The sequence below is a fragment of the Nipponia nippon genome, unplaced genomic scaffold (assembly GCF_047370975.1).
Source record: "Nipponia nippon isolate SJK-2023a ecotype South Korea unplaced genomic scaffold, ASM4737097v1 scaffold_9, whole genome shotgun sequence".
Classification (NCBI taxonomy): Eukaryota; Metazoa; Chordata; class Aves; order Pelecaniformes; family Threskiornithidae; genus Nipponia; species Nipponia nippon.
The window spans coordinates 2,163,275-2,175,965 of NW_028262413.1; the positions used below are offsets into that span (position 1 = coordinate 2,163,275).

General features: G+C 50.6%; 1 protein-coding gene across 2 annotated transcripts in view; it reads left to right on the top strand.

The window, feature by feature from the left end:
- Positions 1 to 12,691, top strand: part of NCKIPSD (NCK interacting protein with SH3 domain) — a 53,110-nt gene that overhangs the window by 31,551 nt on the left and 8,868 nt on the right. For both annotated transcript variants that reach the window (XM_087743454.1, XM_087743455.1), the window contains exons 6-8: positions 5,710 to 5,880; positions 7,067 to 7,153; positions 8,591 to 8,729. In XM_087743454.1, the coding sequence (XP_087599580.1) occupies positions 5,710 to 5,880; positions 7,067 to 7,153; positions 8,591 to 8,729 (397 nt within the window). The remainder of the gene's footprint in view (positions 1 to 5,709; positions 5,881 to 7,066; positions 7,154 to 8,590; positions 8,730 to 12,691) is intronic.

The following is a 12,691-nucleotide window of genomic DNA, read 5'->3' on the forward strand; positions in this document are numbered from 1 at the left end:
CCTTTCTATTATTCCCTAACACACACCTCAGCCGTGCTTTTTCTAAAAAAAAACAACATGGAAAAGTAGTTTTCAGCCACTGGAGGAAGAGCATTATCTTGAGCTTGTTCTAAATACACCTTATGCCAAAATGATCGTATTTTCCTCCTTCCTCTGCTGCAGATACGCAAGGAGGGAAATAAAAGGATGCTTCTTGCAGCAGTCATTGAAATGGCGAAGTGCACCTGGGCAGCCCTCCGCTTTACTTGGAGGGATAATAAATTTCAGCTCCCGCTTGCTGAATACAGCCCCGAGGAGTACGTTTCATAAGAGCATCTAAGATTGGAGTTCCATTGGTAATGGCAGGATTATAATGAACTGTTCAGAGGCGTTTGAATGTGGAAAACTAATGGCATTCAAATTTTAGATCAAATCATAATCTAGTTAGCTGTCTGGACTGAGTAGAGGGTCCTATAAGCAATCGTCAGGTTTCAGTGTGTGGCTGTAACCCAACGGTTAATTGCTGCCGATTTCGGTAACAATACTGTGTCCATGTGCCATCTAGATTCAGCAAAAAAATTTAGCTGTTTCAAGCAAATGTTCTGGCTCTGACTTGCATGCTAAGAAGTGCAGTTTTCTGTTATTTGGACCTTGGATGAGATTTGAATATTGTTTTTATCTTTAATACCTGTTCTCGGGATACAATAAGCTTAATTCCACAGAAGTCATTTAGTGCCAGGTTTCTGCGCAGGGGATTTGAAAACCTCAATTTCATGGCTGTTGCTGTGGACCAGCCTGGAAAAGATGGGAAGAAATTCTGGTGCTGGTGCAGGGGCGAGTATGGATCTACCCGTAACTGATATGGTTTCTGTCATCTAGGACATCCGCAGGACTTAAAAATGCCCGGTACAGTATGGAGGCACAGAAGAAGGTCCTGTCCCATCTCCTAGTACCTCATCGTGGCCTATCTTGAGCGGCACTGCTTTCAGGAGGAGAGCCTGGGTGGACATGCACAGTGCTCAGGTGTAAATGTGGTGGTTGTGGTGTGCGTTTTTCCTGAATGTCCCACGCAGAAGATGTGGCTCTGCTGGTACGTGGGCGCCTGGTCCCAGATGAGGTGGTTCACCTGGTGTAGACGACCAGCTCTAACGGTTAAAAGGGCAGTCGTGTAGTTGTAGGGTGGCTGTACTGCCGTAGCTTCACTGGCGTAGTTTAATGGTACAAATTATTATTGTTGACTGTGTTGTTCATTATCCCAAGTCGTTCCATGATCTCAGGGGTTTCTGGGTAGAATTGTTGCTGAGTCGCCAGTTCTAGGTCAAGGGCTTTTTTTCTTTAATTTGTAACTTCTGAAATCCCTCTGCACGCCAATCCATGCAAATACGTGGTCAATTCTTCTTTTGCCTATTTTTCAAGGTTTTTCTTCCCCCCCCTAAAATGGAGCGAGAGATCAGCTTTGATTTAAAGCTTTGGTCTGCTCATAGTAGATATCATACCTGCTTCAACCTTTTGTATCACATTCTTTAATTAGTTTTAACCTTTCTATTCCAGTCTTAATTTGAAGTCAGATCATCAGTTTACAAAATCAATTCCAGAATCCATTACCTTGCTCCTCTCCCCAGTGCCTTCTGAAGATTGAATCGCGGTGGCACGTCCCTCTTATTTACCTTGCTGCTCCTCCAGCGTGGAGTCTGCCAACACACACGTTTTCAAGAGAACAAAAGACCCTTCTGCTGGGACAGCATCGTGCTCCTGCTTTTAGAGAGGTAACGTAAGGCTACGCTGGGGGAGCAGCAAAGACAAGGAGGGTGCTGAGGTGCTCACACCTTAGGAAGGATGCTTCAGAGGTACCATACTACTTGGGGAAGCCTGATCTGCAGGAGCAAACATGCTGAGTTGGCTTCCCCGTGTCAGGATTTGGCCTGGCCTTGGAAATGGCCCCTCTTCTTGTCCTTTGGCCGGTTCCTGATGAGCGGCACGGTGACGGGGCAAGAGGCGTAAAGGGAGATGAAATCTCTTTTCCAAGGCATTGCTGCAGTGACCGTCTGAACTGGAGCTGGCTTTCATGGGAACTCGTTTGATATTTGGACGTAACTGAAGATAATGTAGATGCTGCCTGGTTTTCAAGCATCTAGAGAATCACTTGGATTAGTATGTATTGGTGATATGTGATTGTCTTCAGCTCTGCTGAATTATCTCCCATCTGAGAGGAGGGGGTGGCACTGAAAACGTCTTGTCTAGGGAGGTCGATTTGATGATTTACTAAACTGAGTGTGAGGCGAGAAAAATTGCCTAATACACAAGCTAGCTACACCTTGAGAGGGAGCGCTTTGAAATCACTTATCTGCTTTTTATTAAATTAGCATTGCTGCGTTCCACTTGTGACTGACCCATCTCTGGTTGCCTTAAATTTAAGCTTGGAAACTGCTGACAAAGGTCTGTAATTCAGTTCGGTCTTATAGATCAGCCCAGGCTGCTGGGTGGGGTGGAACGGTCCTTGGATGTGTCGGAGATGGAGGAACAAGTTAGGAAGTTGGTGTGGGAGATGCTGTGTTTCTGGAGGGGGTTTCTCTTGTAGTGCTGGGCTGTGACCTGCTCCCAGCTGCCCATCACCAGCGCCTGGTGGCTGCCTGTTGTCCCCAACGAGCCCTGACAAACCTTGTAGAGAATGGTGCTGTAGTGGGAACGGTTTGCTGCCCAGAGGAGGGGGGAATTCCCAGAGCGGTCCCCCTAAAATGTGTGTAAAAAGCTGCTATAGGGTTTACCCGAGGCAGATCTGGGCTCATCTGGAGGGAAACTGCTGGTAGGTGTGCATACCCACGGCACTGGTGATCCGTCACACTCACTGACGTGGTGGTGGGGAGGGAGGTGTGGGAGGGGGCGAGGAAAAATGGGAGGAAGAGCTTGGCAGGACAGCACCCAGGTTTTCATGGCAGACATGACCACCTCTGAGCAGTGTGGGTGCGATGAGGTTCCCAAAATGGTTTTGGGCTGCTCAGGGGGAACAAAATCCCTGCAGCAGCTTGTTCTGCTGGGCTGGGAAGAGGGAACTATTCGAAACAGCAAGATAATGCAAAGCGGTGTTGTTAGAAATACCGAAACCTCCTCCTGCTTATGAGCTCTCTGGCAGATTCCTGGAAACGACCATATGACGAGGCTGCAGGCTGAAGTAGCTGCCAAGATGTTTAATAAGCAGAGACCCTGACCCCGGTGGTGGGAGGGCCGAGAATGGTGCTGAGAGTGCATTGAGACGGTGCGCGGTGTAGTTACACCGGTTGGATTGAAGAGCTTGTTAATGGATTGATCTCACCCAAGTCCATTAAGAGCTTGATGCTTGGTGGAGTCGTAAGGGCTGCAGATGAAGGATTGGAGGAAGCAGATTAGTGATAAGAGGCTGAATAGAGTGATCGTTAAAATGACTACTTGTTAAAATGCTCATCCAAAAAGATGTCCCAGCAGTGGAGTGAGGTAGGACCATCCCTGCACTGCTCTGCTGAGGGGGATGTGAGTACGGTACCTAAATGGAGAACCCTCTCCCAAGCAGCTGGGACACGTGAGGACAGGCAGGAGATGCTGCAGTTTTGTAGGTCCCCCTAAAGAGAGGAGGAGATGGCGAGACCAAGCGAGTCTCTTCCCTAACGCGATAAATCCCCATTCCGTGGGAGATTCTCCTGCGTTTGTGCCCAGCTCCTGAAAGCTGCCATCCTCTCTCACAGCTGGTTACCTGGTTTTCTGCTTGGCTATCGACAGCTTCCCAAAATTTGAAGAGCGTACAGAGGCTTGCGTTAAACCAGCACGCTCCTTCCTTCGTTACCTGCCTGACAAAGATTATGTAATGAGCACCCACAACAGGAACAGGTTTTTATTATAAAATTGAAGCACTGAATTGAAGTCCTAATGAGTTCACACCCCAAACACCCCGAAGCAAATTACTAACACTTGTGTCTCTAATAAAGCAGATGAGACGTTACTGTTAGACCTGCAGTGGTTTTCCCCGAAATTTCTCAGCTCCGTTCTCTTCCACCTTGCTGCTTGTTGTCTCTGCTGCCGGACCCTTGTGTATATAATGTAAGTTCTTCGGCAAATTAGTCCTCTTCCCTCTCTTAATGGTGCCTGGGCTCATCGCCTGTAATCAGCCTGGTTCCATGTGCTGATCCCTCCGCTTGCCCTCATCTCAGGGGCCCAGGTAGTGCATATGGTATACATAGGTGCTAGAGGGTTATCCTAAATCACAGCCCGCAGCAGCTCTTGGGGCAGGTTAGCTGCTGCCTGGCTACGCCCCTCTCTGTCTCGAAGGAGAGGAGAAGTGTTGGAAAGACAACTGGAGAGTGAAGCCTTCGTGGCAAGGGTTACGCGTGAGCTGGGAGTGGTGGGGGTGCAGACGACAGCAGTTTGAGAAAGGAGTAGGTGCGGTAAGATTTGCTGAGTTAGTCTGCATCGTGGCTACAGGCTTCAGAGCTGCTGCGAACGGTGGTTGAGCTCTGCCGTTCGGAAGAAAGCAGAACCAAAGCAGCTCAGGATGGGTTGGTTCCCATCCTTGCTGCAGAAGATGTCAGACATAGTATTGAGCAGTTGGCCTGTAGAGTACCATGCAAGTGTTTGCTCCCGAGCCAAGGATTAAAAGAAGATCTGTCCCTTTGGGGCTGGAGGGAGGGGGCAGTGAAGGGAACTTCTCCTTCCCGGAGGCAGTTGTGCAGCGTGGTGGTTTTGTGTCCCGGGGCACATCTGTTCTACTGGGGCTGAGCCTGGAGCTGCGCTCAGGCAGCGGTCCTGGCCCATGCCGGGCTGGTTTGGCTTGCCCCGTTCTCAGGACGATTTTCAGAGTCTACAGCCTGTCCTCTGAAGGGCTTCTGAACACCTGCCTGATGCCCGCACCCAGAAGGAAACCAGCGTTTTACTTGTTTTGTGGGGAGGTAATGGAGTACCTCCAGGCTCACTGCGGCTGGGTTGCCCCACGCTCTTGGCGCACTGGACTGCTTCTGTGAACGATGTGGCGTGTTCGGCTGCCCTGTGGGAAGGGCGAATGAGGGTTTAGCCGGCACTGACCGTAGCACTCTGGCCAAGCATTTTGGGTTTTCCTTTAAGTGTGTTGAAACGCGCAGAGGGCTGTGGTCATCCGAGCTGGCTCCTTGCCTTAAGTTCCTCTCCTATAGGAATGGGCATTCATTACCCCCTTACCGCAACGTTCGCCCTCCCTGGGGCAGGCAGGCGGCCTGCTTTGCTGCGAAGGGACGTGGGGCAGTTTGTGGTGTGCGTGTGTGCTAAGAGGTTACAATTATGTGATCTGGGAGAGACTCGGGTACAAATTCCCACGGCTTCGGGAATGTTGGTTTGCCTGGATCAGCCTTAGGTTACTAAAAGCAATAAGAAAAAAGGGGTGTAGCTTTGTTTGAGTGAGATTTCTTGGGCTCTTCAACATCCTCAGAAGACAGCTGATGCTCCAGCAGGATGGTGACAGCTTGGATTTAAAGACTTTCTGATCATGCACCAGTTCCGGCACCTATTTTGGTTCATTCACTGCATTAGCGGTGCAAGGCAAGGAGGCAAGTAGAGGCCCCAAAAGTACGAGAGCTGAAATAACACGTGTCTTAAACTTGCTGTCTTTTTGCTGCCAGCTCTTGACTGAATGAGGTCAACTGCCAGTCCCGAGACAAAGATTAGAGGAAACAGGCACCCAAACAACAGCTAGCTGTCAGGGCCCCGCTAACCAGGGGTTTTGCTGTCGTGCAGAATCTGAGTGCAGGGCTGCCCTCGGGACAGATCTGCCACGACGAGCAGCGGCTGGAGGTGATCTTCGCAGACCTGGCCAGGCACAAGGACGATGCTCAGCAGCGCAGCTGGGCGCTCTACGAGGATGAGAACGTCATCTGCTGCTACCTGGAGGAGCTGCTTCGCATCCTGGTGAGTGAATTTCTCTCTTTATAGGCAGAGCAGACAGTCCCAGTGAAGTTCCTTTTATTCTGACCTCCCTCGCCCCTGTGTTGCCATCAGATCTGCTGTTTTGGAGGGCGTAGGCTTCTTGTGCATCCCTTACCGTTGATGTGAAGCCCTGCCCTCCTGTGTGGGGTCTGCAGTGCTCTTGAACTGCCTTCCACTCTACCTTCCAAAGTTGTTCTGAAAAGAGTTATAGAACTGTTCTTCGTGGTAGCTGTGGTATTTACCTAGCACAGGAGAATATAAACCCTCACCTCCAAAACTAAAAGCAAACTTAGAAGTTTACTGTGAGTGTTGTTGCACTCCTAGGCCCATATAAAATGTCTTCCATTTAAAACATCCTCTGTGGCTGGGAAGCACCTGTGGGGTGAGGCTCATTAAATGCAAAGAAAACTCTTTGGTTGTGTTGAAAGTGAGCTTCAAAGCTATTTTTGTGAGCAAGTATAAAGTATCTCACCACATCTGTGCATATAGAAGGGGTACACCCCCGTAGCGAGCAGCAGCGGGAAATACTGTCGCAATGCTGCCACTAGCACGTACAATCCCATACGTGTACAGGGGGTGGGATGGTACGGGAGCTGCCGCTCAGCACAGTGATGTGGTCTGTGTTACGAGTGCTGGTGTGGGATTTGCTCTGGCACCCATTTCATATTCCTCTCCAGCTCTGACACAAGCAGAACAGGTCTATTTGTGGGTAATAAATGCCAGTGTCTTTGTCACTCAACATATGGCCTGCCGCCTCGCTGTGAGCCGGCAGGGCAAGGCAGAGGGGGATTTTGTGCAACCATTTCCTCGTAGTTTAGGGGAGGGAGGAGATGTACAATACGTCTGAAGGTGGGAACGGCGCTGGAGCTGCCGTGTGCAACTGCATGTTGCACTCATCAAGCTGCTGCTCAGGTCATGGGTTTTTTAGATGTTTTCAGCCCAAGACATGCTGTGTGGCAGAGACATTTCTCAAGAATTCACTTTGATGCGGAATCTGCAGGGCCGTGGTTCTTGAGCTGTCTTTGTGCTCTGCCTTCAGTTTCTTTGTGAGATGGTTGGGCTGGGGCTGCTGAGATCTGAAAGCAGCTGGCCTCCCTCGAGGTCCCTGCAGCAGGCACCTTGCTGCTTTGATGTGCCACTGGGCTGACCTCTTCATTCCTGCTTCCAGACAGATGCAGACCCAGAAGTTTGCAAGAAAATGTGCAAGAAGAATGAGTTTGAATCCGTCCTGTCCCTCGTGGCGTATTATCAGATGGTAAGGTGGCAGAATGCATCAAATCTCTCTTCTTTTTGAGATTTCCATGGAGATGTAAAAGAGCAGGGGTGCTATGATGAATATATGCAAGACATTCCTGGTGGATTGGGCAGTTCTGTGAACTAGATGGAGTTGCAGCACATCCCTTTTGCATGCTGGCTAATGTCAATGCTATGCATGCAAGCTGTATGGAAGAGCAGAGGATGCTATAGACTTCGAAGCGGTAGCTAGCAATGTGAAGGGTACAGCTTGCTGCTTTTATTAGCTCCATTGAGGGACAAAATCGGCATCGCTGATGTCTAGAGGAAGGATTTCCGAGGATGCCTTGGGAAAGCTGACGGGCTGTGACTGCTCCTCTTTTAATTGATGCACTCCTGTGCATTAGTAAATAGCTTTGCTTAGGAAAGTAGGTTGTGAGTAGAAGCCCTGGGAGTGAGGAAGGAAATCAGTATTCAGAGGAAGAAATGGAAGTTTTGCCTTCAATGCCTATGCAGTGTTGCTGTGCTCCTCTCCTTCCTGGAACTTGCTGTTGTAGGACTCTGCGGGGGTTGCAAATTTGTCCCCATCTTGTCCCTAAGTCCCCAGCTACAGCAAATCAAGCCTTGTGGCGTTTAGCTTTCATCTGGCACTTGTGTGTCTGAACCCAGAGCTCAGCACCGGGGTGCTGTAGCGTATCTGAGAGCAGTGGAAGGCAGGCTTAATGGAGCCTGCTGGCTTTCGCTGCCTGCTCCTCTCTGACCAGCCTGTCAAGGGAGCCTGGCCAGGTGGAGAGCAGTTGGGTCTCCTGGTCGTGCCCAGTGCCAGGGCTTGGCTCCCTCCTGCTCTCTGAACCTGGGGTTGTTGGCCGAGGCTGGAGTATGAAGGTTACCCCAGCACCAGAGCTCCTGCGTGGGAGCTGCAGGTTGAGCGTTGTCTCTGCTGGAATCCCTGCATGTCCCAAAACTTTCTGGTTATACCCTCTGCTCCCAGCACAGACCTGACGGCTTCGCAGTGGAGGAGCTGCTCCCATCCTGTTCGTTAATCGTCACCTGCTGAAGACGGTTTGCAAATATCGCGTTGTCAGGAAACGTTCTTCAGAGCAGCATTTGCAAAACCTCAGTGTGCTCAGAGAATCCTGGCTATCCAGCAAATTAAATTGCTGTTTGCTGGAGATGGGTATAGGTTGTTGATTTGTATCGTATTAAGTGCGGCTTTTCAGATCTGAGCTCTGGCTGCCACCTGACCACGTGTGCTAACAGCCTGTAGCCAGCCCGGCTGCAAAGTTCTCGTAAAAGGACTGCTGTGCTGTTGTTAACAGCTAGTAGAGCTTCTGGGGTCACCGTCACCCTGGGGGGGTCTGTAGCTTCCCAACAGCAGGAACTTCTAGCCAGTTGTGTCTCTGCCTTAGAGCAAGCCCTCATTTGGGACGTCATTTGATCTAAGGAATTGTTTTTGCAGGAACACAGGGTGCCGTTACGGCTGCTGCTGTTGAAGTGCTTTGGAGCCATGTGCAACTTGGATGCTGCAGTCATCTCAACGCTTGTAAACTCCGTGCTGCCGATGGAGCTGGCCCGGGACATGCAGACTCACACGCAAGGTGAGCCAGAGCGGCTGTACCCAGGTCCCCAGGGACGTGTCTTTCCTTTAGATGATTTACAGCAGCACTGGTGGCCCCTCGCTGCCTGACTGCTCTATGTGCCCCGTGCTCTGGGGAGAAGGGCGTCTGGTTTTAAAGTTATTCAGGTTGTTAGAGCTGTAAGTGGAGAATGCACGGGAGGGGATGTTTCAGTCCAATGAGGCAAGGCCCTCTGGCTCTTGAACGTGCCATTAGGGATCTGCATCGCTTCTTGGAGATGTCTTAAAGCACATTGTGAGCTGTTCCAGTTTTGTTTCATGATGTTGACAGGAGGCACCTCAAGATCTCTGCAGCTTCTTATAGGCAGTTTTTCTCAGCACTCTACACCAGATCTTTGCAGTGTTTGTTGCTGGTGAATGAGACGTGTGCTGGTTAAAGGAGAGGACCTTCTCTCCACCACTGTACCAAGGGTGATGGTAGTGCTGTTAACAAAGTTGCGGTCCTGGTCATCTGCAGGGTAGTGTCACAGCCCTGCTTTCCCCAGCTTTTTGCTTTCTGTACACAGGCTTTGCCCTCACAGTCCTTCTACTTCATGCTCCTGCTCCCTTTTGTTAGGATGGCCTGTCCCTGCTGTTAACAGGAATGTCCCTCCTGCCCTTTGAGCTCCATGTGCTCAGAAGCTCGGTGGTGGTGGTGTGCTCAGATTTTGCTAGCGCTGTCCCCCAGAGCTCATGCTTAGCCCAGTGTCCTTTATCTCCCAGCAGCCCGGAGCAGGTGCTGAGGAAGAACCTAAGAACAAGGGAAACGTGTAGTAAGACTCCCCTGACATTACCTTCCAGCCGCCCGTGCGTGCCCGTGGCACACCCCGGGCAGTCACAGCTTTGCTTCCCGTTCTGAAGTCAGCCTGTCGGCCACCAGCACTGGCAGCATTTTCTCTTAAAGGGATATGAAAAATCCATTGTTTTGTGCTAATCATAGCCAACAATTAAAGTAGCTGTTGAGTGGCGGTGTGGATCAAATCCCAATATTTGAAGCCCCATATCTGGAGCCTCGCTGCCCTGATTGCAGTCTGTAGCCTGTTGGTTTGCTGTGAGTGTGGTGGAGCTGTGGAGAAGCTTAATTCATTGATGAGATTGTGCAGGGATTGACAAGTCTGCGCAGAACAGGGACCATCACATCCATTTCGTGTGAGCCGGTCAACGTCCAAGACTGCAGCCTTGGATGTGCATAATAGATGTCCCTGTCCCCAGCATCCCACCACAGGCTGGGCCAACCCAGCTGCGTGGTGGACAGGACTAACGGGGCTGATCTGGCGTCTAGAAAGGGGTGTGAGAGTGAAAATCAAGCCTGTTGCAGAAGGCTTTGTGCTCGCCTTTGCTTAGATGCTTTGAAGCGCGGGCATTTCAAAGGTGGGGAGTGCCTGAAAAATAATGTTTCAGCTCAGGGCAGGGCAAAGCACTGGTGGTGTGGAGCGGGACTGCGATCATCACGCCTCTGTTGGCTACGCTTTCTCTTTGTGCTACCGCTGCCTATCAATTCCATGCAGTGAACTTACCACGCTGTTGGTGTTTCATCTGGCTGTGCATGAGAAGCCTCTTCTCTAGGCTGAGGTTTTACTGCCCAAGAAGCAAATAATACTTGGTTATGGGACTATGTGCTTCTGGGACAACATTGCTCCTGATTCTGTGCTGCCAAAAATAAACTTTATCGTGCATCCATCACTAATTCATAAAGATTGTCTTCTGGGGAGCGTTTTCTGCACTGTGCTCAAACAGGCTTCAGTCTCCTGCTCTGTTCCCCGAGCTGCCTTTGTGCAGGCAGGGTGGGCTGGCCCTGAGCTTTGGCGGAGCCCCTCGTCGCTGATCCCGTGTCCTGGCTCCCTGCCTGTTGCGTTGTCCCAGACAGCATGCCTAACTCGGCCTCTTGCTGGCTTCAGCGCACCTCTGCTGATCTCCGCATAGTGCCTCTGGTTGAAGCAGGCCTATCTCCCAGCAAGCGTTAGCTCCGCTTTGGGGACCTAAAAAGCATCGCGGTGGAAGCGGGTGAAAAGTGGCTCCTCTACAGCCTCTGATCTGCCAACCTGCAGCTCTGCAGCATCCCTTCTCTCCCTTGCTTCGTCTCAAGGTTTTTCCCCTCCTTGCCGTAATACATAGGCAGTGCAGCTGAAGGGTGAAAAGCTGCTCTTCCTTTGCTGACAGATTGCTTTTGGTTACAGGAGCCTCCCAAATCCATGTCCTGATCCCGTGCCGCCTTCCTCGTGCTAAGCTTATGGCAGGTGCTTGTGCAGACGTCATCTGCGCAGCATCCAGTCCCCTTGGCCTTTGCAGCGGGGCTGCAGAGAAGTAACCATCCTTGACCCAAACGTGTCTGTCCTTCCAAGGTGTTTTAGGGCATTAGTGGTTCCCTCCTGCCATTCTGGTGCTTACTGCTCCATGCCCTGCCAGCAAATGGCAAGCGGAGTACTTTGAGTGAAAACACGACCTTGAATTCTAGAATGACTTGAGCTTATTTTAGTACTAGAAACTGGGGAATAGCAGCTGATCCGTGACATACCATGGAATAGCTAATCCCTTCTGCGGATGGCTGGGGCCAGAGCAGTCGGTGCCAGCACTAAGCAACCGGGGAGCGTTGAACTGGCTGCAGCAGCTCTGTGGGATCCCTCCTGGCTTGTTACCGAAGAGCAGCCGAGGCAGAAGCTCTGTGCCTGGATGCTGGGCGCCTTTGATGAGAAGGCACTTTACCCTGGGGCTGATGCAGGCCTGTTGGCTGCTGGCCAGTTCTTCTGCCAGATGCTTGGGTCTTATTGCTTCTGGACAGCCACTTCCCTCTGCTGCGGCTGGCCTGTGCATCTATCAGTGTTAGAAGAGCTTATAATAAGCCACAGCGAGGCAGAATTAGCCAGAACAATTCCAGAGAAAACAGACGGGGATAATCCGCTCTGTAATTGTGACTTTCTCCCTTGTTGCAGCTCCACGTACGTGCAAGTCAGCTGGCGGGCTCTTTTTACTTGAGTTGTAGATGCTTGTGCCTGCTCCCAGTGCCCGGATTTTGCACTGCTGTGTTTAGAGGTTGGAAGCAAGGTCTTTGAAGGCCTCTGAGAAATAACCTTTTGTGCATAATAGCAGCTTTTTCACCAGTACCTCGGCAGGCTTTGGAAATGCAGGCTGGTGAGCAACCAGCCGCATCTCTCCTGCCCTTCACGGCCATTTGAGTGATGCTTATCAGTCTGTCGTCAGCAGAGTCCCTCTGCTTCAGGAGAGTTGTATTAACACTGTCTACTTTCTTGCAGCCACTGGTGCTGCTCTGGAAGGAAAAAAAGCTGTGCTTTGACCAGCAATTACTCTGTTCTTCAGCATGGTGAGTCTTGGATGAGTCTGGCTGCAGCCGGGACACTCCAAAAACTTGCAGAGTCTGTGCTGAGTGAGTGCAGTGGGTTAATGCGGATTTTCCCCGAGTTCAGCTTTCTGACTGGTTTCAGCATCCTTTGGTTCAGTGTCCTTAGGCAAATCCAAAAAGATTTGCCACCTAGTAGTGGAGTCTGCTGTCAACCGCGATGAATGGACATCAGTTGATGGCAGATGGGCCAAGGATGTGTAAAACGACCCTCCCGTCTCTAAGCTCTTCCTCCGTATTTGCTACAACCACATGTTTCTCACTGGCTTCTGGTTCTCAGACCATGATTTCATTGCTCCTGATGTGATGAGGGAAAATGTTTTGTTCAGGAAAGCCTTACTAGGACCGCGGGAACAGCAGGTCCCTATGTCTACCTGCTGCGGTGTCCTGCCTCTGATACCCAGCTCCTGAAGCTGTGGAGGGAAGAAGGAAGAAATGATGTGGTGAACAGTTTGTCAGATTCTTTCTGTTACAGGGAGCTTTGGCACCACTGACACCTTATAGCTGAGAGCTTCTTATATAACTATGAATTACATTTAAGTCATTGAATATCCTCACTCCTTATTTACCAAGAGTAAACAGCAGTTTCC